This window comes from Pleurodeles waltl, chromosome 8 (genome assembly GCF_031143425.1).
Source record: "Pleurodeles waltl isolate 20211129_DDA chromosome 8, aPleWal1.hap1.20221129, whole genome shotgun sequence".
In the NCBI taxonomy this organism is placed as follows: Eukaryota; Metazoa; Chordata; class Amphibia; order Caudata; family Salamandridae; genus Pleurodeles; species Pleurodeles waltl.
The window spans coordinates 313,209,845-313,234,130 of record NC_090447.1 but is presented as its reverse complement, the minus strand read 5'-3'; the positions used below and the strand labels follow the sequence as shown (position 1 = coordinate 313,234,130).

Below are 24,286 nucleotides of genomic sequence, written 5' to 3'. Positions count from 1 at the left end.
GTACTTGTTGCTGGAGTTCAATAAATAAGAACAGTGAAGAAGGACTAAAAACATTCTAAAATCGTTCTGGCGTTTACGGAATTACGGTGCGTCCTTAAAAATGCAAGTTCAATTGAACTAGACACTGCCAAATAAATTCTTAAAATATTTGAAAGACTTTTATCCTTCAAGCACATCATTTACTAATGTTTAAGCATTAGTTTGGTGTTGGTAATTACTATAAGCACGTGCAGCTGTTTTGCACAGGTGGTCATTTTTAAAAACTGGTCGTGTATGGCTGTTTTCTCTACGATGTTACAGGTACATATGTTGTGCTTGTCCGCCCACAGTTTCGTTTTACACCACGAAATTCCATCTTTTCAAGATGGCTGTCAGACTTGCAGTAGAGTCCACACATTGGTTCTTGTGACGTGTTGGTCGCGCAGGGAGAGGCTTAGGAAGGAAACTATTGAAAGTACAGTTTTGCGGGTTGATCTAGTGTGCGAGTGTAAGGTTTGGGGCTCTAATTTATTGAGCGGGTGAAGAGGCGATGGCCAGTGAAACCGTGTCCACGTGCAGTAAACAGAAAGCAAAGGCTGGCGCTATCACAGACATTGCACTGCGTGATTGGGGTTTGGCAGGTCAGTGCTCGAGCGGGCTGTGTGCTGTCCGTGCGTATCCGGTGCAGCATCTTACCCTTAATAGTTCACACGCTACTACTCCTAGAGCATAGTAACCATGAGTACTGCTAGCGCAGGTATTTTAATAAGAGTTATTAATGAATGTTTATGTATTTTGAATAATTAGTATATGTAGAACATGAAATAATGTAGAAAAATAATGCACGCATTTGAAAACGTGACCTCGAAGAATGGCCACCATTATTAATGAAATGTACTAGTTAATGATTAATGCATATGAACAATTGAAAAAGTATTAGATTAATGTGATAATATGTTGTATTAAGGGTTATGGAGTATGCTTTAGGTTTATAAATTATAGGCCTTAACTTAGCGAGTGTCTTGGCCTTTTTTGCCAGGCCTCATTTAGAAGCTGTATTTCTTAGCATTTGATAAAATGCTGACCAAGTGAATTAAGCTATGAAATGTCTATTGTATTGTTTAAATGTGCTTAACTGAAGCTTTTCGTGAGAACCGACTGCTAGGAGATGATGTTCTTTCTAGTGCAACATTTTATGTGTAATGTGTGTGAGACTGACTTTCCCAGGACAAGAGCAATGAAGATACTGACTAGAGTGGAAGCTGCAACAATATTGTTACCTGACAAGTTGGATGATGAGAACATCGTAAGGCGAACCAATCAACAGTATGAGATTGGAGAAATATAATAATTCATAGATTTGGTGTAGTAGTGTTATTGGACAAAGTGTGAACATACAATTAACTGATCAATAGGGAATTAGGGGATAGTTTAGCTGACTTTAATATAATGACGCTCATTCTGAGAGAGGACAGCCATTGCCCTTATACTTCCTGACCGAAAGATTATTATTTTCCTATGCGTCTTTACTAGAGACGTGCTTAACTTTAATACTAAATTACTTTGCCCTATTTTTCTGACTGAGACCTGATGCCTTGCTGTTCGACTGATGTTCTGAGGACGAAGACTGATTCTTCTTGCTGACCCATACTGAGGATAGGTATAATGCAGTAAACTGTGATTAATCTACATGACCTTAGCATTGTTAATATAGGGAAATAAAAATTCTAAACTTTTACTAAAGGTGTGGTTATTTCATGACTGAAAGGTCATGGTGCGTGATATTTACTGACTCCACTGATTATTGATTTGATTGATTACTAATGATTGTTGATTATTGTGTATTGATTATGTACTGGAGCTATGGTAAGAACTTCTTAATGGCGAGTCAAAAAGTTCATTGACCTATTTGTGTCCCCTTGTAAGTATAATTATTAAGGTCTGACGCGCTAACAGTACCAATAGTTTAAAGTGTATTTAGAAAAAGTTTAGCCCATGCAGGATTTTATTTTCTCACTGTGCCATGAACAAACATTGAGAAGCATTGTAGTACACCCCACACATTCCTGAATAAATATCCAGGAAGACAACTTGTTACACTTGAACTAAATACAGTGTGGAATATTAATTAAAACGTATGCCACAGTTAAAGCACTCTATCAACCATGCAGTTCAGAACTGAATTACTTTAAACAATGTAAGACATTAAAAATGAAGAATTTGATAGGCCCCCCCCCCATCCTGCTAATCGTTTCCGAGAATTTCTCATTTACTGCTGAATTTACCTATTTAGCTTCCCTTGCTTTCTCCTCCACCAACGGGCGATAGATCCCCATTTAAACAGACGCTGATGCTGAAATATAATCTTAAATTTGACAACACAGAATCTGGTACCGTCCTTTCTCAGTAGGGATCGAGTTTCCAGTGCATCACTGCATGCATTGCAGTTTTGTCCTACAAAGCTTGTAGAGTGGTGGGGCAAGCTCGTTATCACACTGAGGACGTGAAACATAAATGCTCCGAAAGTACACCATCTAACGCCCTGATTGGAACAGGGAATAGTCGTCTAGACCCCAAACGTTCCTAATGTCATTCAGATAACGCTGCACCGGCTTACCCTCAACCTGGTCATACACGTTCACTGTCTCTCTCATTCAAGCATTTTCACTGTTGCATGCGTAACCTGTATTTCTGCTGCATGTGTAACGCCAATTTCATAACTGTTCTTGGTGAAATGTACTTTGCAAAGTCATTGTCAAATCTAGCTTCTACTGATTGATGCTAAGCCCATGGGTGTTTGGCAACAGCATTATTGGACTATTGGTCCTTTGTAAAGAATTATTGCAGATATATCTGATTATGCATTCACCACATTTACAGGTCAGATTTAAAGACTCATAACGTGTGGTTTGCTGAAGAATTGTGTTGTTAGTGTACAAAGATGGTATGTCCTGCAGCCTGTGCTGCGTACAACATACACCAGCTATTTCTGTGCTCAGGGTCACCGAAAACGCATGAAGGGTGTCCAGAGTCTGGCCCTTCTCTGTTCGTCTCTGTCAGAAAAGTGGTAAGTTGGAATAATACTGAGTCATAGTCTGGGAAAGTTAGAAAAGAACATTCAGTCTTTTGCATTAACAAAGATTGTCACAGTTAGCTGTTTCATGTACTCGCAGCTATCACACTGTTCAGAACCAGCTCATCAACTCTCTCTCTAAGACACAATACAATCTCTGCAGCATAATGAATAGCTAACTCATTTGTATCTAATAGTTCTGTAGCTGGCCAGTTCTCACAAAATTCTCTGCATTCAAACTTATTTCCCTAATTTATTGCTGTCAACTCAGTTCAGTCTTTCTAGAATATTACCTTAACCTTTCTATAGCTCAATTGCCATATAATACTCTCTAAACACCTGTAGCTCTCAGCTCAAACAGCAGCAGTGGCAAAGACGTAGTGGCCTATAGCAAAGGACACTATGCTCATCTCTCTCTCTCCATCTTCTCGCACTCTCCACTCCCTCAATCTCTTGACTCTTCTCAAACTAACCCCCGTGTTCTTTCCTTAGGATACCTTTTAAAATGAATGTTATCAATACATTTGTTAACAAAGTTATACGGGACGCGCTAGACTCTTCCGGATTGGGCTGACACAGGGCAGGAGCCCTTTAAACTCATCGTAGCGCTCCCGCCCTGAGGGATGCGCTAGACTCTTTTGGATTGGGCTGACACAGGGCAGGAGCCCTTTAAACTCATCGTAGCGCTCCCGCCCTGCGGGACGCGCTAGACTCTTCCGGATTGGGCTGACACAGGGCTGGAGCCCTTTAAACTCATCGTAGCGCTCCCGCCCTGCGGGACGCGCTAGACTCTTCCGGATTGGGCTGACACAGGGCAGGAGCCCTTTAAACTCATCGTAGCGCTCCCGCCCTGCGGGACGCGCTAGACTCTTCCGGATTGGGCTGACACAGGGCAGGAGCCCTTTAAACTCATCGTAGCGCTCCCGCCCGGCGCGTGGGTGGCGCCCGGTCAAAGCCCGGTCCATGGCAGGCCCGCCCTGTGCCCATCAGCGGCTGGCAGAGGCTGGGCTGGGCCACCCCCCTGAGAATTCCCTTGTGATCTTAGGATCTAGTTCCTAGGACTTCAAGCAGGCACTGCATCTTTTTCTCTTGACTCCCTGTGATCGACCTTTTCAAGCCTGTACCCCTGCCCTTTAGTTAAAGATCTCCAAATATCGTGAGAAATCTATTTACCCTTCCCTGTTTCCCCTTCTTTATAAATAAATGCCTGCTACTACACCTCTTGGTATAGAATTTCTGCCCCTTAGGCAATCATTACAGAACTCTTTTGCCCAAAGCAGTTAGTAAGAATGGGAAAAAGGAAGCAATCTAGCGTAAATGATATTTCCTCCCTAAAAAATCATACGTCAATACTAAAATGTATTTCAGGAGCCATGGGGGTAATCGACAAACAAATTATTAATGTTGAAGGTAAAATACTTACCCAGAATGGGTCATTAGCTCCCTCCAACCCCCCTCCACTAGCAAAAACTCCTGACAACCCAGCCAAGTCTGTGGCAAGTGGAACCCAGCCTAGAAGTACTAACGGCTGCATCCAAGACACAACTGATTCCATCTCAGATGCTGACGAGCATCCACCTTCACCAAAACGCAAAAGGAAACCCCAAATAGCAAAGAAGGATAAAGCATCTAGACAAAAGCCATTTGCTAACATCAGACTTGGCCCCTTGGAAGCCCAATCCAACGTACCCACGCAAAATGTACAAATTGGTTCCCAAAATGTAAAACCTGATCACAAGAATAAACATCACATGGCGAAAGGGAAAACTAGTGCTTTAGAGTCGACAACTGTTTTAGAACAATTAGTTAGCTCATGCTTTGACGAAGTAATAAAACGCTTAACTCAACTGGAGGGAAAAATTGATTTTCTGCTCAAATCATTGAAGGCACAACCTATAAATCCATTGGTCTCAACTACCCAATATTCTGGCGATACTGACCCTAACGCTAGTTCCCCTCTAACGCATCGGATTCTACCACTTATTCCCCAGACTACCCAAAGACATGCTGATTCTCGTGTCTTACCCGATAGAATTCATAATTCCCAACCTCATAAAATGGCGTTAAACAGTGGGGAACATGTAAATATTGTTAAATCTTGCCTGGGCACTTCTCCAATAGTGAGAGGTACACTCGATCTCCCGCCTGCGGCAACCCCTTACTTATAGTCCTCGCCAACGTTCCCACTCTATCTGGAGTACAGGGCGAATCATGGGCAGCCTTGAGGAATAAATCTCTGAACTGGATTGCAACTCGCTTGAAAGCTGGCTTGACGAATATACTTTTTGAAGACATTAAGATGGTTAGAAGGGTGAAATGGGTGGGCAGAAATCATAAAATATTTAGGGGTGATTGTGTAGTTCTCTCATTCAAAACCCCTACACTGGTCGAAGACATCCTAAGAAATTTAAGTCCACAGCAGATTACTGATCATGGTATTGTCCTGCTTCCTTTGTTTTTTTTTTTATACGAGTTCTACAGGCCATAATGGTCCTGGCGTTCATTTTGGGGAACAGATCAGCAGGCCTGAGACCCAATATATGATCCCCACTGCGAATAGATTCCAGGGACTCAGCCTGGAAGACACAGATTGACTATCATCTGATAAGGAACTTCTCAGGTCCATGTATACCATAGAAGCATTAGTCCCCGTCCCACTGGGTGTTGACAGCCTGGCAGCAGACTTTGGAGAAGATCGGCTGGACATGGAACCCTTCTTTAGACAATTTTCCAAAGACAAATCGCCTCCAAGTGGCCCCCCAAAACAATGTGTATTGACTTCTTTTGCATGCAAAGAAAGCAACATCATTCCAAGGAAAACTCAGGCGACCTACAAGTTCCCCGTGGGGCAGGGCACCAAATCGCAGAGAGAGCATTTCTCATTTTTATTTTGGAATGTGGCAGGTCTTCGATCCAAAGTGGAGAACGAGGTTTGGTTAGAATACATTCAACGTTTTCCCTGGGTGTGCCTTCAAGAGACCTGGTCTGTGAATCCGATTCACATAAATGGCTACAGGACATTACACACCCCTGCTGTTCCTTCTGCACGGGGCAGGGCTAAGGGTGGCCTATGCACCTTTATTTCTAATAAGTGCGACATAATCAAGGACATTGTTTTAATTTCTAATACGTTCTACCAGGTGATAAACATGTGACTTACAAAACACTGTACAATTGGTGGTCATTTATTTTTATAACAACATACCTCATCAAGACTTCCGATCAGTACTCAACCTCCTACAGGAAGATCTAGACCGAGCTTGCAACTCTTCACATAAACAGTCTCACATTGTGTGGGGTGGTGACTTTAATACATATCTGTGCCCTCAAATGATTAAGGGTCTCTGCCCTTACTTCTCTGGCGGAGACGATGACCCACTCCACTTCACACATAATAACTTAGGCAACTTGTTGAACGAAGCCTTATTTAGTTTTGACCTCATCCTGTGCAGTAGTCTGACCCATGGTAAACTACAATTGAAACCCACTTTTAATGGTAGGCATGCCAACACGATAATTGATTTTATTCTACTTTCTAACAATCTTCTTCCTTATGTATCTGTTTATAATATTCAAGATACTATGCTCAGTGATCATAATCCTCAAACCTTAGGCCTCATACTTCCTCAACTTACCCCCAAACATAGGGAATTGGAAGAGGTGGTTGAAAACTAGAAAAAAACACACTAGGGTACTAATGGTGAAAGGGGCCGCACATCTAAGCAGTAAAACAATAATTTTAGACAAGTATCCAAGTAAACGTAGAGTCTGGTGCAGCCTGGCCCAGTGCCTTACTACCCAATAGGCACAAAACCGGGTGACAGAGTACCCAAGGACAGAATTGTACAAGATGGCCACAGCACACAGGATGTAAAGTTCAATAGTGTGGCAGGGATAAGTATCCCTGATAGTATGTTGTTGAAGTGAAAAAGTTGAATGGAGTCTCAGGTCTTGTTTGCAGATGGTGTCTTTATTTGTAGATGCTAGAAATCATTGTGCCATCAACGAGATACAGCCAACACGTGTTTCGTCACACAGGTGACTTCATCAAGGCTTCTAGGAGTGGGCCTATTGATAGTATGGCTGAGTGGGGTCATGGACACGTAAGAAAAGGCAGGTGTAGCAGGCCCTGATAAGCCTGTAGTAAAAACCTGACGAGCCGAGTAGAGACGTGTGGCACCAAGTCGTCGGAGTGTGTACAGGGCCTGCTACACCTGCCTTTTCTTACGTGTCCATGTCCCCACTCAGCCATACTATCAATAGTTCATAAGGACAACCTTTCAAAAATGGGAAAAAAACACAGTTAAGGGAATCAGGAGTAAGGAATGTTTGAAGTTAAAGTGCGAAGATGCAATAAAGTAGGTGGCCTGTTCATCGTATGGGTAACTGCTTGGGGGATTCCTTGCGAAGGATGCTATCAATCTGGCTCCACTTGAACAGCAGGTGGTCCATTATGTACTGCAAAGAGCACTCATGATCACCATGCACCCTCCACCATTCTCTTTGCTTGATGTGAATATGTGAATATGTGATCTAACACCTAATACCAGCTGTGGAGGTATGCAACCTAAGTGTCTTGCTTTATAATCAAATTTCTCTAAATCCATCAAAAGAATGGAAACACCAAGGGTTCTTTCCACAAATTATTGTTAATATGAGATTTTATTCCCACTCACTGATTACACTGTCAACAGCATTCCTAATAATTCTTCCCCGGAGAAAACGTTGACAAATAGAAAAAAGTCCAACACAATGCAGCTTGCCATATATTTGGACTAAGATGCAGTGACCATATCACTCCTGCCCTTAGGTCACTCTGCTGGCCACTAGTTAATAGTTATAATAATTTAAGATTCTTTGTAAAATCCACACATCCATGGTTGGTTGTGCCACATACTATTTGACCACTTAAAGCACTGTTACCCAACAACTACCACCCAGGTAGGTTCAGAACATTTTGTCCAACTCACCATTGTAGCAATTTCATCTTTGGAATACCCCTTTCACATCTGGAGACTTGGAAATCATTTCTCTGTTATTTATTTATTTGAGAGCACTGCTGTTTCAATCAGAAACATTTTAACCCCTTCGCCTCTAGGCCTTCCCGCCTCCCAGTGCGTAGCCTTCTTTTTTTTAGCTATTTGGGATAGTTCCCCGCTTAGGCCTCGATAAAGTTTTGTGAACATAAGCAATCCATTCCAAATTTGCATACTTATTTTATAAGATCCTAGAGGGGTGTGACCCTTACACCAGCCAAACACCTCTTCATTCACACCATCATCCAAATGCCAGCCACACACATTGCCAGCCAGAAGCCAGTCCACACACACCACCAGCTAAATCCCTAGTTCAAACACACCATCACCCGTCCACTCACACCGTCATCTAAATGCCAGTACACACACATCCAGCCAAACACCAGCTGAAGTCCAGTTCACACACAAATACACAGAAAATGTCCCTGGTGTCGAGTGGTTTTCTGCCCCCTTTGGGGCAGATGGGCCTAAAAATATTGCCAATCTGCCACCAGAGGGGACAGCAAAATGCCCAAAATATTGGGAGAGACTCTTGCCCAAGGGGACGCTCTACAAAATATAAAAAAGAAAATCCCTGGTGTCTATTGGCTTTCTACCCTTCGTGGGGGCACATGGGGGGTCAGAAAATGGCCAAAAGTATTTTCTCACAATGGGAGCAACCCTGGCTCAAGGGGCTGGTCCCCAACATATACATAAATAAATTCCCTGGTGCCTAGTGACTTTCTGCACTCCTTGGGGACAGATGGGCCTAAAACTATGGCCGATCTGTCCCGGTGGGACAGAAAATGGTTAAATCAATGCCCATTATGTTAGGAGCAACCCTTGCTCAAGAGGCCGCTCCCCTGCACATTCCTGCTGCCCGATAGCGGCTCCACCCACTAAAGTGCTGCAGGAATGCATTGCAAAGGAAAAACTCTTTCCCGCTGTGCTTCTTTGCACCCCCCTAAACACTTCCCAGGAGGAAAACGTACCTTCTTCTTGCCTCGGCACTGGAAGCAAATGGCTTCTAGCTCTTCTAGCTTGCTCTGTTGATGCTGGCGGGAAGGGAAAGAGGCTAGTGAAGATGTCCATTTTCATGGATGGGTTGAAGTGAACCCCTAAGGTTTCTGGCAGAGGAAGTGAATTTTATAGTGTTGTGGGAAAATGTATTGCTTCAGTAAGAGAGATGGGTGCTGTTGTTGAGGGAATGTATAGTGCTTTGGTTTGAGAGGAGTTCAATATTAATCGCTAGAGCTATCCAATGTCTGATAGCAGTGATTAATGTTTTCATATGTGACTGTAAGTGGTATCTAACATAGGAAAATAGAAAGACTTGAATGCTATGGCCACAAAGGTGATAGGAGAATCTAAATGAGAAGGGAAGGCCATTGAGTGAAGACTTGCAGACTGAAAAAAAAAAAAAGGCTTAGAACAGAGCCTTGAGTAACAGCTACTGGTAGATGGCTGGTGTTAGAATTTCAGGTAACTGAGAGTGAGTAATGGAGATGTAAAAGGTGAGACACTTGTGTGCTAAACCAGTGATGCTTAGTGTAGAATTGGGTGGTTGACAGCTTCGAAGGTTGTAGATACACTAAAAGTATAACAATAGAGGAAAGTCAGTTGTGAAGAGGGATTGTGATAAATTTGGATAGTGCTATTTCTGTGGAAATTAAGGTATGATAACCAAATTTCAACAGGTTGTTGAAGACAAAATGAAAGGTAAGGCTATTCAAGACTAGTTGCTCCAGTATCTTGGAGAGCAAGGGATCAGCATTAGGTTTCTTTACAACAGACAGAACCACTCAGATTTGAAGCAAGGTGGTTTTGTTTCTGATGTGAAAGAGCAGTTACAGAGAGAAGTCAGACTGAGAAAATGTTGGATTTGGTGGTATCGCATCGGTTCTCATTATGCCAATGAGGCTACTGGATTTGGGCGGTACCGTCACATGGATTGTGGATACTGAGTACAATTCCACACCATATGACACCTGTCGGCCTAATCCGGGTTCTGCGGCTAACTAGCATCGACTCTTCTCTGTCCGAGATGATTATGGCAACCGGGCCCATGACAAAAAAGACTCCTCGGGGGAATCATGGTCAATCATATCTCATCCCTTTTTCTCAGTTACCAAAGTCTTGCATAGATAAAGACAACAGAGGCAGAATGTAGTTCAATAACGATTTATTGAATTAACTGTTTCTTAGGTAAAATAGCATGGATTGCAATTAGTAGGATGATAAAACACAATAAAAGCAAGCATGTGACTAAAAGAGTGAAACACAAAAACAATCCTACCATACTGTCAATAGGAGTGGTCTATAGTCCTCATGCCTACACTGTGTTTAAGCACAGCATAATATGCCTAATACACCTTTCAGGTTTCCCCCTGGGAGAACATCATCCCTTATACCTGGAGAAAGAAGCCTGTAGTCTAAAGAGACACAGTCCCCATGTGGATCACGGGTTTGGTCGTCTAAGCAAGTAGCTGCAGCAAAGCAATCTGCAATCAGCATATAGGTGTGGTCATCTGGCTGGAATCTCCCTCTAACGTGTTGAGGACAAAGGAGTGTTTTTTAAATGAAAAAGCTGACATTCTCAGAAATGGTCCCTACATACGAGTGTGTGTTTTTTCAGTGAATGTTGGAGACACAGCATACCATGTTTGTTGGCAACCCTATCTGACTGTAGCCTTGGAGAAAGCTCAGAGTGAAATAAATGTCCTACTAACAACGTAATGCTTTCGTAGACAAAAGGACAATGAGATAGAGTAAATAAAACAGCACCGCAAATGTGGCTATTGCTGGAAAAATAAAGCAATGCTGAACAAAATGTAACTGGGTTAGAGTGCACAGCGCCAGGCCTAGTTAGCTAAAAAAACATTTCTGAAATATGGCTAAAATAACTGTACAACAGTGGCATAAGGTTGAATGATTTGAAGACTTAGAAGATTAACAGTCACAGGATGGGTTGGATGGTTTAATTATTGAGATGAGTTCTGTTGAGGATAGTGTGGCAAGTGTTAAATTGTAATTGAGAGGAATTGGGGCAAGATGAATATGAACAAGGAGGGTGGTGGAGCTGTAAGTAGTGTAGTCTTCATTTTGCTTATAGTAGTAATGTTTGAAGCAAAGTAGGTGGCAAAGCTGTTTGTTGTTACAGGTGGATAATTTATATGTGGATATGGAGGATAGATCAGGTTATTAATTTTGCTTGCCGAACATTTTGGATGGGTTGTCAAGTGAAGTAATAAGGTATTGAAAATATAAAGAGTTTGAATTGTTGAGGACAACAAATACTGTGGTTTAAGTTTGTATTCCTCTGAGTTAATAGCAGTCATGTTCTTGTGCCATTTATGTAGAGCTGCTGGGATTTTGGATTTGAGATTAGAAATTCATGGACATATTCAAGATTGTGGTAATGCAGCAATGGCTGTGATTGCCCTTTGAGGATAATATGACTACAAACATTGTTTTACTACATTATTAAATCAAACATTTGGGGAAAGGAGTGATGGGGGAATGTTAAAGTGAATGATTAGAAGGAGAAGGGTTAGTGTGAGTTTGGAGAAGGATAGATATCTTGATGCAAATATGACATTCAGTTGGTTTCCCATGAGATCAGATGATATATGATGAATGTCTGAATACTTTGTTGTGAGTTGGTTTTAGAAGCTGGGTTTCTGGTTGGCAGAGGTATATGCCCTGATCAAGCAGGAACCACAGTCCTAGTCAGGCTAAGTGTCAGGCAAACCATAAGTTAACCTGTGCTCACCCTCCAGTAGATTGGCACAAAGCATTCATGCTTAATTTAAAGACAGTATGTAAAGTATTTGTGCAACACTTCATAAAGTAAAACAGTGAAGACATCACACAAAAAGATACCACACCTGGTTAGAGAAATAGAACTTAAATTAATGAATAAATCAAGACCAACATGACAAAAATCCAACAAGTAGAACTTGAGTTATGAATTGTTTAATAATTAACTGTAAAATAGCCCTTAGAAGCAAGAAGCGCCAACCAGGGATATCAGACCGACCACGATGGAGCATGGGCGTCAATCCCCGCAGCCGGAGTGATGCATCAATTTTCTCTACACAACAGCGGCGATGCGTCAGTTCCAAGATGTGGTGGGCTTGAAGGCGATGCGTCACTTCTGCGGAAGGAAGAACCTGAGGCCCACTTCCAAGGGTCCAGGACTGGAGTGGCACCACTTGACAGGGCAGACTCGCATGTCACAGGGTCCAGGTGCAGACGTAGGTTAGTTGGAAGTCTTTTATGTCCCTGAAACTTCAGATAAGGTGACCAGTCAGCCGGCCCTTGGAGTCACTCTGGGTTTTAGGCTGGAAAGATATAGGTCTAGTCCTTATCACTCCCAGGCAAGAGGGCAGCATACCAGCACAGCAAGGCAGGAGCCCAGCAGATTAGGAGTTTAGCAGAGTGGTAGTACTTCTTCCCGGCAGAGTATCACAGGTCCAGAAGTGTACTGAAGTGGTAGGATCTGAGGTCCAGGTCTTATACTCAGTCGTACGATTGCAGTGGGGGAGACTTCAAAGAAGGATCTTTGAAGTACACTGAGGCCCTCCTTTCCTGCCTTGGCTCCAGACTCACTACAGGACACAGCCTATTTAGGTGTATGAGTAAAGCTGTGCCCAGCTCCTCCCTCCCATACTCCCAGGATAGCCCATCGGGTCACTCTTAAGCTTCCTTTATGTGTGGCTGTCCAGAGGGCATTCACAAAACCAAGCTGTCACCCAACCCAAATGTGCATTCAGAAACAGGCTGCAGGCACACAGGGCTAAGAGCGGAAAATGCAAGGTTTCTAAACGTGGCATTTTCAAAATTGCAGCAATACATCGACGTTGCCATTAAGCAAGATTTATCACAATTCCATTAGTACTAAACATGACAGATCTACCTCCTCCCAATTAGGAATTACAGCTTATTAAATATAAGGAGGAATCCCCAATGTTATCCTGTGACAGGAGCAGACCTCGTAGTGAAAAACAATCATGGGAGTTTTTCACTACCAGGACATGTAAAACTTAAAAACCCATGTTTTACCTTTTAATTACACAGCACCCTGTCCTGTAGGCTACATACCGCTTACGTTTGGCATACCTTATGGGTGACATATGTAATCAAAGGGTAGTTTGAGGCTTAGTGAGGTGTGTTAAATGCCAAGTTGACATGGAAGTGTAACACTGCATTCAGGCTCCAAAGGCAGACCTGGAACATGTTTAGGAGGGCTACTTAAGTGGGTGGCACAAAAAGGGCTGCAGGCCCACTGGTCGCATTTAATTTGAAGGCTCCAGTATGTTATTCCACTCTCCAAGGAACTCCCAAGTAAATCAAATATGCCAATTGGGTATTTGCCAATCAAACCATGGGAGACTGCAAAGGCAATTTAGCACTGGTTAGCAGTGGTAAAGTGCATAAGGCCAACAAAAACGATAATAGAAAAAATAGGAGGAGAAAGGCAAGAAGTTTGGTGATGACCCTGCAGAAGGAGCCAGGTCCAGCAGTAGGATGAAAATGTGATTGGGTATAGATAATTGATGGGGTGGGGTAGTGGCGTCAGCCATGAAAGCTTGAGGATTTGTGGAGTGTAAGGCATAAGAAGAGGAGGATAGAGGGATGTGGGAAGTAGGCAGACTTACCAGACAATATTGTGAGGATGGAGTAAAAACTTAACATGAGGCAGTCTTGTTGCTGCCATCTGCCATAAGGAACATATTCATATTCATAGGTTTTAAAACGTGTACTCCATGGAAAGAGAAAACATGACGTCTATTGCCATTTACTTTTGGGACCATGTTAGCTGCCTCATTCTTAGTGAAGATGGTAGGCTTACTTGCAATTACATCCTGCAAATCAAATGGTGATTAAGGAAAACAGGGCTCTGGAAACTTCGAGACCCCAGACATAATTCCCACTCAGGCCTCTTTTTGTGATGGTCCTTCCATTAGCATGATGGTAGGATATGTAGGAAGCACAGTTAGGCAAGTGGTATTTGTGGTGAAACACAATAGTACAATTTAGTAGATGTAAGTATTATTTGTTTATGGGTGTTAGGTAGTGGCAGTTCAGACATTAGGTATTAACCATATTGGAGACATATGCAAAGGATAATTGAAAGACAGATAGGACCATGTTCATGCGACTTTCACGTTTTTTAAAAAAGCAAGCGTGATGGTATAAGCATAGACAAGAAGTAAGGTGTAAGTTAGAGGCGCATTCGGCGTAAGTCAGGGGCCTTTATTTGCACAGAGTATCTCAGTCCATTGCACTGACTTAACAACTTCAAATATTAATGTAGCGTTGTTGTACTCATAGTTCTCAGATTTAAACAGTTGCCTTCATATGACTTTGGCAGGGTTTCTACCCCACTGCTATTCCTGTGTCCAAACAGGCCCATACAGGAATGGCCCACTGCTAAGGCCATTTGCTGGAGATGCGCTGACAGAGGCATCCTTCTAGCTTGGATTAAATATTGATGACCTTTATGTAAAGGAGATGGAAAACCACAAATTCAAGAGAGACATGAAAATAAAGCTTTTGCGTTCTACCTGAGGAAAGCCATTATCAATCTATACAATGACATTCCTGATATATCCCTTGAGTACCCAGGTCACACAGGATTACTTTAGAAGCCGTCCCAGAGTCACTGGATGATATTCCATATCAGCTTTCAAAAATCCCTAAGACCTACCCTTGTGTTTTTGTTATCCAACTTGATGGAGTCTTTTCTGTCATGAAAATACCATCACCTTGATGTCAAGGTGATGATCAAGGTTTCTGGTTGTTTACCATGCACTGATTGACTTCAAATTCATTTGTCTCTCTCCCTCTTCCCTAATGGATATTGAAAAAACAATATTAAGGCATATCGTACCTCACTAGAACTTTTTTGGTGAGAATGCTTATTTTGAGTGCATGACAGTAAGCAATACACGTGATGCCCCTGGCCTTCCTGTGCTCAAACTGTGTGTAGTGTACAAGTGACACTGTTTAATTACATATATATATTTTTTTTACTGGAATTGCAACTGCACCCTACTCTGTTAGTGTGACCTCACATTTACAGTATTATCTTGCTGATACCTTAGGCATTCAGCTGCGCCCCTATCAACTCGATGGAGTCAATTGGTTATCTCAGCGTGTCAAAAATCAGCGTGGATGCATTCTAGGTGACGAGATGGGTCTTGGGAAGACTTGTCAGGTAAGTTGTGATTTCTCAGTGGGTTAAAAGAAAATGTTTTATATTTTATTTGAAGCTAGTCTACTTACCATTTTGGAACAGGCCAAGTAAATAATCTTGACTTTATTTGATTAAATAGATGTGTTTTATCTAATTTCTATTGCTTTTTAACTAAGACTAGATAGTTTAGCTGTTCAGTAGGTGCAACCCGAACTTCATCTTTTCACTTTCCATAATGATCAGTATTGTATGGTGAGGCTTAGAAGTCATTATTTTTCTCCTATGCTGTCATATTTTCAATAGGCAAGCTAAAGTTTCTAATTTCAGCTTTATTGTTTAGTTTGTATACATTCCTAAAGGAGCAACATGGCTGTTGTAAGGTTGAGTACAATGAACGAAGGAGGCATTGAATGAACCTGTAAGAAAGAAGCATTTAAAAACGCCGATAGATTTGACTTTTTATAGTCTGAATAATGAATATATAGATTAGGATTTTAAACTTACTTTGTTATAAGATTGTGTAGCAAACTGTTTAAAGTACTGTTTCTTAGTACGACAATAAGGTGGCATTGCCATTTATCTGTGCTGTTGTACATTCTTACACATATTCTAGATATAGTATGACCGCAAACCAGGCGTGCAGCAAATCATACTGTGAGAGAAACAGCCAACTTGGACACTAAGAAGAGAGTCTCTTATGACAGCATATGGTAGTCAGATAGATTCAATTAGCCCACAGGCATCAAGTTTCCTTGGATATCTATTTATCTATGTTGCTTTCAACATATATAGTAAAAAAAAGAAATAGTGTGAGCAAAGATGGACTTAGAGATTCTGCAGTCTCTGCTATTGTGATACAAAGAAGAATGGGAAAACTAAGTGATATACATGGTTATTAACTGCATATATTACCCGCTTATCTGTGTGCCCTTGTATTCTTACAAAACACTGTCATGACCTAAGAACAAAGGAAGACCTTGATAATGTTGCATCAGGATTGGGATTTACAAATCAAGTCCTTAGTCACCTTAAATTCCCATTTATCTGTAGTCTTTGTATTTGTGAGCAGGTCGCTGTGTTCGCTTCCCTTCCTGCTGTGCTCTGTTATCACACTTTGTTGCCTGTGCCTGATGTTGTTGTTTCTGCCTTATTATTTTTGTATTTTGTATTATTATGGATTTTATTCCCCCCCCCCCCTCCACCCGCTATTTGCTTCCTCCCAGGACCAGCTTAATGGAGGTTGCAGCATGATCCCGTTAAGCAGGTCACCATGTCTGCTTCCTTGTCTGCTGTGCTCTGGTTCTGCACTTTGTTGGTGGTGCCTGCGCCTGATTTTGTGGTTTCCTTTGCCTGATTATTTGTGTATTTTGTATTATTTTGTATTTTGCACCGCTTCTGCTGTTTTCTCCCTTCCGTCTGCCACGCTTACTTCCCAGGACATACTTAAGGGAGGTCGCAGCGCAACCCCATTGAGCAGGGCCCTGTGTCTGCTCCCCTGCTTGCTGTGCTCTGTTTCTGCACTTTGTAGCTTTTGTCTGTGGCTGATTTTGTTATTTTCTAGTAAGCATAAGCAACATCAGCCTCACCTGACTAGTCACTGGCCCCACATGCAGTGCCAGGCACACGCTTGTCTCGATCTTCATGACAAGCAACAGAGTCAAATACAGTCATGTCACTGAACTCACCTGACTGACCACTCCATCGTCCACTTCACCATCACAGGACCCCCATGCACCACACCTATGCCCCCCAGCTCCTCTCATCGCAATTTGAACAAAATAACCAAGATCCAATGGAAATATGTCCTCAACACCACCCAGTCTGACTCTGCATCCAACCTCGAACAGACCGTCCAGAATTTCTCCCCTTGATTACCAGCTGCAAAAGACTAGAAAGAAATTGACACATCAGCGAAGATCCCACAGATTGAGTCCCCTTGAAATCAGCCCTCAATATATAACACCAACACCTAAGGGACATGAAGAACAGCACCCAGGCACCCAGCATCGAATCCAGCTCCAACCACAGCAAGGAATTTTTCAGCATTGCCAAAGAGTTCGAATGAACGTACTCAAGACATGGCTTTTTGACTCAGCACAACATGAACGCAGCACCTGGATACACTTTCAGGTGATTAGTTTGTGCTTTATAAATCCAGGTTGATTGATTGATTATATATTCCATGATATTGTGCAAGTGAATTCCATGATATTGTGCAAGTGAACACACCAACCCAGGGACTAACTAGAGCAGTGGGGTCTCCAACCTTATTTGTGCAATGAGCATTCTTTGTGTTGGAGTCCAAATAGAAGCAACATCTGAAATGCAATGGGACATATCTGCGTTGATGCGCTTTAAAGGTTTTAAATATGAATGAGCACATTACGCATAAATGATGCACCAATTTTTGAAGTCAGCAACAGTATTTTGAGAGGGCATTTATTGGCATATTTCATTTAAAAAATAATATTAACTAATGTTAGTGACAAAATTAGATTAGATCTAAAGACTAATGTACCAAAGATATGAGTTCATTTCAAGAAATATTTGAAAAATAATGTAAATTTCAGAATTTTACATTGTACCAGAAAAGCTGGTCAATACTGAAATGGAGAAAAGATTACTTTGCACTGTATTGATTTCCCATTTAGATTTTCGGGCCTTCAGTGGACATCTCTGTATTTTGCTATACTTTAGGCAGGTACCATTAGTACAAATATTTTGCGATTGAAATACCATTTTAACAAATAAGCTTTTGGAGCTTTACCAATATGAACCTTTTAGATTTTGTTTTATAACCATAGTCGTACTAACAGCTATTGGATGATTCTGAATACTCTCAAGCTTGATCAGAAAATGGAGATAGAAATTCAAAATTTGGTTTCCTAAGCCAATGCAATTTGGCCAAATTGGAAGGCTGAGTCCTGGTTCTACAGTTTCTACAGTTTCCAACTTCCCCCCTAAAACACCACTGTTGTGACATTGGGGTTGTAATTCCAATACAAATCAAACTGCATAAGCCCAATAGCTGCCTGAGTGATATCTTTCAAAAGGGTCTAATTAAGAGGAGAGGATTAAAGAATGAAGACCCAAAAAAGCGTGACATATAATTCTCCCTGCTCGTCTACAAGCATCTTCTGATGTGTACATGCATGCAGGTGTCTGCTTGCTCACCGTGTCTCCGGGCATGCAGAAGCATTACACTTCCAGGTATAATTTTATGGAGGATGATGCAGTGGAAATCGACTGCTAGTCGGTTGGTGCTCGAGGGAGCCCTTATTATTCTTTTTCCAGCAAGAATGGTGCTAACACTGTATTAAAGCATAGCCTATGAAGAGGGCAGACACTTTCAATCAATTCAGAGTTCTGATCTTGGGAATAGAGCCATCCACAATAAATAAATCTCCCTGAGCTGCATCTTTTCTTAACTGTTGCCAACCATTTCAGTTCCCCAACCTTCAACTACAGCACCCACAACATCATTAGATATTCAGGATTATAATTCCTCTACCGGAATGTTCTAAACTGCTCGTTCATATCGACATCCAGAGGGTATAGCTGTTTGTCATGTAGAATCAATCAAGCTATTTTCTGTTTGCTTGATAAGGGTAAGGCTTATTTGCTTTTCGTAAAAAAGGGCTAATTTTTTGCATACACGAACATTGCTGGAGTCTTTGTTTTATTGGACGTGTTTTAAGATTAATGTACCTATTCGATTTTTACAAAAGCAGGTGCCTTTATTCTGCTTTCTTGCACACTGAGAGGAAAGTTGAGACTGTCCTTTCCAGTGGTGGTGTAGACCGTAGATTGTATTGCCTGCTTATTAGTTTGCATCTCTTCGTTTATTAACCGGTCACTCTACAAATAAATATTTCCAGTCAGCTTTTATTATACAGTTTCCCTTTTTGTAATCTATTGTCAAATGCAGAAGTTGCGTGTTATACAACCCACTAGAATCTTCAGTTAAATGTATTGAGCAAGCATGCTTTCCTGGTTTGTGGCAACCACATAACCAAACTTTAAAATGATAGAAAATGGCCACAGCTTACTCTGTCTATCAAACATGATGTGAAAGTTTGGTTTTTATGTGGATTTCCAGGTGACCTCAGGTAGCCTCTAATTTGATGACTATAGATAAAAATATAAATAAAGAACACCGGGCTGGTTTACTCAAAAGGGTACACAAAAACATTGAAAAGCGAACATAAGGTATGTACGTTTTCAATTTAAAATGATACAAGTATTTGAGGAATTACAGATCAAGCTTTCATACTGGTTTTAATTTTTTTAATTGTCTTATTCAAGTTGTTGTCTAGCTAAAAAGTCACAAAGATTGAAAATATGTGTTGGCTACTCTGTGAAAATGATCAGTGTTGCTTGAATTTTAGCCTGTCATTGGAGATAAAAATAACAAATTGAACCATTTATTGGCCATCTAAATGAAACAGTTACAAAACCAGAACATGCTGCTTCCCATTTTTAGGCTGAAGCCTACCAGGACCTCACAGCTGTCTTGTCGCAAAGACATTTTGCGGACAGGCTGGAAGCTGACCTAGAAATCTATTCCTCCCTTTGCTTACCATTGTCTTCTCCTTTTAGTCACTCACATTTGCATGGCTTGTGTTCATTGGCTTTATTTGTTTTAGGCTGTCCAGCTTGAGTTAGTCCCTCCCTTGCTGTATAGCATTTTCTCTACCTCTGTGATTCTTTCACAACTGCTCCCTTTTTGAGCACTTTTTTTTTTTTTTTCTTTTTTTTTTTTTTTGAAGCACTTCAAGAAAGTGCATGTTTTAAAGCTGTCCACCCCTCCCCACCACCACCACTCTCTTATTTGGTCTGCAAAACATTTTTGTGGCTTCTACAGTCACTTTTACAAGAATCTGTTTTAGTTTTGCCTTTCATTTAGAGGCACATTTTTATGCATGAAAGTGCATGTTTTGTTTTGAGGTCGCTTTTCAGAAGGCCTTCGACTGGGATGCCAGAAGCGGTCATTATATTTTTACAAATCATAAGATTTGTAGGTCAATTAGCTTGTGAAGATACCATGGTGATATCTTTATAGCAAGCATCCCTGACCCATTTGCTGCTTAACCAGGGCCCTGAACAGATAGTAAAATATATACATTCCCCAAAAGATTTCTGTTTCTATTTCCGCTTACTTTTAAAGTTCTTAACCTGGTGATGAAAGTTGTTCCTGTCGTACGAAATAAAACACCTGAGATCACATTTCCGCTCTCCCAGTACTTTGCAGTGATTAACAGTTCAATTTAGTCTTCTATTGGGATGACTTTTTGTTGGATGCTTATGTACTGACCAAGCATTCCTTCGATCTCCTCGAATGTGCTTTCGAATATGTACAATACTTTAGCATAAGTTGGATAACTCAGCTACGTTCATTTGTTGTTTGGCAAATGGAATATGCTGAGTGCCTTCCTTTTGCATTTTATACCGTTATCGTATAAATGCATATTGTTTTGTTTTCATAACGTCTTTTTTCCCAATGCACACAATGTTGCATGTGTGTTTTTTTTAATGCCTATGCTTTTCTTAATAAACCTCACACCAATTGGACTGTATAAAATAGTACATGCTCTCGTTTGCTGGTGGTGGAGCCTGCAGTAAACAGGAGATCAAGGGTCTCATACATATGCCTGCTGTCTCTCAGTATGTTTATTAGGTTGGATGACTTTATCATGCATATGCTTGCCTCTACCACACCAGGTAAGTATTTTAAGGTTATATATATATATATATATATGTTCGATGGCATGTGTAGCTGCAGATACACATGCTGTGCATATCCCGCAATCTTGTGTTGGGCTCGGAGTGTTACAAGTTGTTTTTCTTCGAAGAAGTCTTTTCGAGTCACGAGATCGAGGGACTCCTCCCCTTTCGGCTCCATTGTGCATGGACATCGACTCCATCTTAGATTGTTTTCTTTCCGCCATCGGGTTCGGACGTGTTCCTCTTCGCTCCGTGTTTCGGTTCGGAAAGTTAGTTAAATATCGGAAAATTCTACGGTATTGTTTGCGTTCGGTATCGGGTTAGTTAACGCAGATCGACACCGAATCAAGAAAAGCTCCGGTAGCCCTTCGGGGCTTCGATTCCCAGGCGGGGCCTGGTCGGCCCGACCGCGTGCGTCTTCAAGGCTAATGGAACGGACCCCATTCCGCTTTTTCCCCGAATGCCACAACAAGTATCCTTACACAGATCAACATCTGGTCTATAATTTGTGTTTGTCCCCCGAACACAAAGAGGATACCTGCGAGGCCTGTCGGGCGTTTCGGTGGAAGAAAACGCTACGGGACCGGAGAGCACGAAGGCTCCAAATGGCGTCGCGCCGTCAGGACACCATGACATCAAAGAAGAAGAGACTTTCTCTGTTGCTGACTCGGACTCGGACGAGCCCGAAACAGAGCAGACGCCGAAAACCGTGAGTAAAACAGCCCCGGCCAAAACTCACGCAAAAATCATGAAGCCATGGCTTAACCCGTAAAATCGGTGACCGTCCATCGGCACCGAAAAAGGGCACACATGTGTCGAAGTCATCCGACTCCGGTCGAGATACAGGCACAGAACATACTCAACACCGAGACTCTGGTTCCGACCAAACTCGACATCGAGATACCGGCACCGAGATGAGTCGGCACCGAGAGATCGGAACACCGAAACCAAAAAAAGTGGCTTCAGAGCCGAAAAAGACTGTAGAAAAGGTTTCGGTACCGAAACATCCAGCTTCGGAGCCGAAAACAAGCTCCTACTCCGAGGAACAAGGCCTTTCAGCACAACTGCAAGGCCATAAATTTGGACAAGAGCTAGAAGCAGGGGAGCCAGATTATACACAAAGAAGGCTCCATATTCAAAAGGATACAGGGAAAATAAGAACTCTCCCTCCTATAAGGATGAAAAGGAAACTTGCTTTCCAAGACAAAGACAAACAACCACAAGCAAAGGTGGGAAAACAAGTAACTCCACCACGGATTTCGCCACCACCATCACCACACCACTCACCGCAACCATCACCAATTGCTACCCCACCTATGATGCAGTCTCCAACGCACACAGGGATGAGTCAGGATGACCCAGATGCATGGGATCTCTATGATGCGCCTGTTTCAGACAATAGTCCGCACTGCTACCCAGCGAGACCATCACCACCTGAAGACAGTACTGCTTACACGCAGGTGGTATCCAGAGCAGCTGCTTTTCACAATGTGACACTGCACGCTGAACCGATTGAGGATGACTTTTTATTTAATACTTTGTCGTCCACACATAGTCAGTACCAGAGTCTTCCAATGTTACCAGGAATGTTGAAACACGCGAAGCAAGTATTTCAAGAGCCTGTCAAAGGCAGAGCCATCACACCTAGGGTGGAGAAAAAGTACAAGCCTCCCCCTACAGACCCTGTGTACATCACGCAACAACTGACACCTGACTCAGTAGTAGTAGGCGCAGCACGTAAAAGTGCTAATTCACACACCTCTGGAGATGCACCACCACCCTACAAAGAAATTCAAAAGTTTGATGCAGCGGGGAAAAGAGTTGCAGCACAAGCAGCCAATCAATGGCGCATTGCCAATTCCCAAGCTTTGTTGTCAAGATATGACAGAGCTCATTGGGATGAAATGCAGCACTTTATAGAACATCTGCCCAAAGAGTTCCAAAAGCGTGCAAAACAAGTGGTGGAAGAGGGCCAAAGTATCTCGAATAACCAGATACGATCGGCAATGGATGCAGCAGACACAGCCACAAGAACTGTGAATACAGCGGTCACTATTCGGAGACACGCATGGCTACGCACCTCCGGATTCAAGCCCGAAATCCAACAGGCTGTGCTTAATATGCCTTTTAATGGACAGCAGTTGTTTGGGCCGGAGGTGGACACAGCTATAGAGAAGCTGAAAATGGACACTGATACGGCCACGGCCATAGGCGCGCTCTACTCCCCACAGAGCAGAGGCACATTTAGGAAAACACAATTTAGAGGGGGGTTTCGGGCCCAAAGCACAGAACCCTCAACCTCACAAACCAGACCCACATACCAGAGCCAGTATCAGAGAGGAGGCTTTCGGGGACAATACAGAGGTGGACAGTTCCCAAAAACTAGAGGAAAGTTCCAAAGCCCAAAGACCCCTCAAAATAAACAGTGACTTCAGTGTCACAAATCCCCAACACATAACACCAGTGGGGGGGAGAATTACAGATTTTTACCAAAACTGGGAAGAAATACCAACAGACTTGTGGGTCCTAGCCATTATCCAACATGGTTATTGCATAGAATTCCTACAATTACCACCAAATGTGCCTCCAAGAACACACAACATGTCCAAACAACACATGGATCTATTACAGCTAGAAGTCCAAGCGTTGTTGCAAAAAGACGCTAAAGAACTAGTACCCAATCAACAGAAAGGAACAGGTGTTTACTCCCTGTATTTTCCAATACCCAAAAAGGACAAAACTCTAAGACCCATCTTAGATCTCAGAACACTAAATCTTTACATCAAATCAGATCACTTTCACATGGTGACACTTCAAGACGTAATCCCCTTGCTCAAACAACAGGACTACATGTCAACATTAGATCTCAAGGATGCGTACTTCCATATACCCATACATCCTTCGCACAGGAAATACTTAAGGTTTGTAATCCAAGGGGTACATTACCAATTCAAAGTGTTACCATTCGGGATAACAACAGCACCAAGGGTATTTACAAAATGCCTTGCAGTGGTGGCAGCCCATATCAGAAGACAGCACATACATGTATTCCCATATCTGGACGATTGGTTAATCAAGACCAATACGCAAGAACGGTGTCTTCAACACACAAAATACGTCATAGAAACCCTTCACAAACTAGGGTTCTCACTGAACTACCAAAAATCACACTTACAGCCGTGTCAAATACAACAATACTTGGGAGCAACAATCAACACAAAAAAGGGATTGCCACTCCAAGTCCACAAAGGGTACAAGCATTCCAAAATGTAATACAAAGCATGCACCCAAAGC

General features: G+C 42.2%; 1 protein-coding gene across 1 annotated transcript in view; it reads left to right on the top strand.

The window, feature by feature from the left end:
* The first annotated feature begins 424 nt into the window (after positions 1-424).
* The window catches only part of CHD1L (chromodomain helicase DNA binding protein 1 like), a 228,787-nt gene continuing 204,925 nt past the window's right edge, over positions 425-24,286 (top strand). The window contains exons 1-2 of the mRNA XM_069204150.1: positions 425-620; positions 15,177-15,289. Of these exons, the coding sequence (XP_069060251.1) occupies positions 530-620; positions 15,177-15,289 (204 nt within the window). The 5' untranslated portion in view covers positions 425-529. The remainder of the gene's footprint in view (positions 621-15,176; positions 15,290-24,286) is intronic.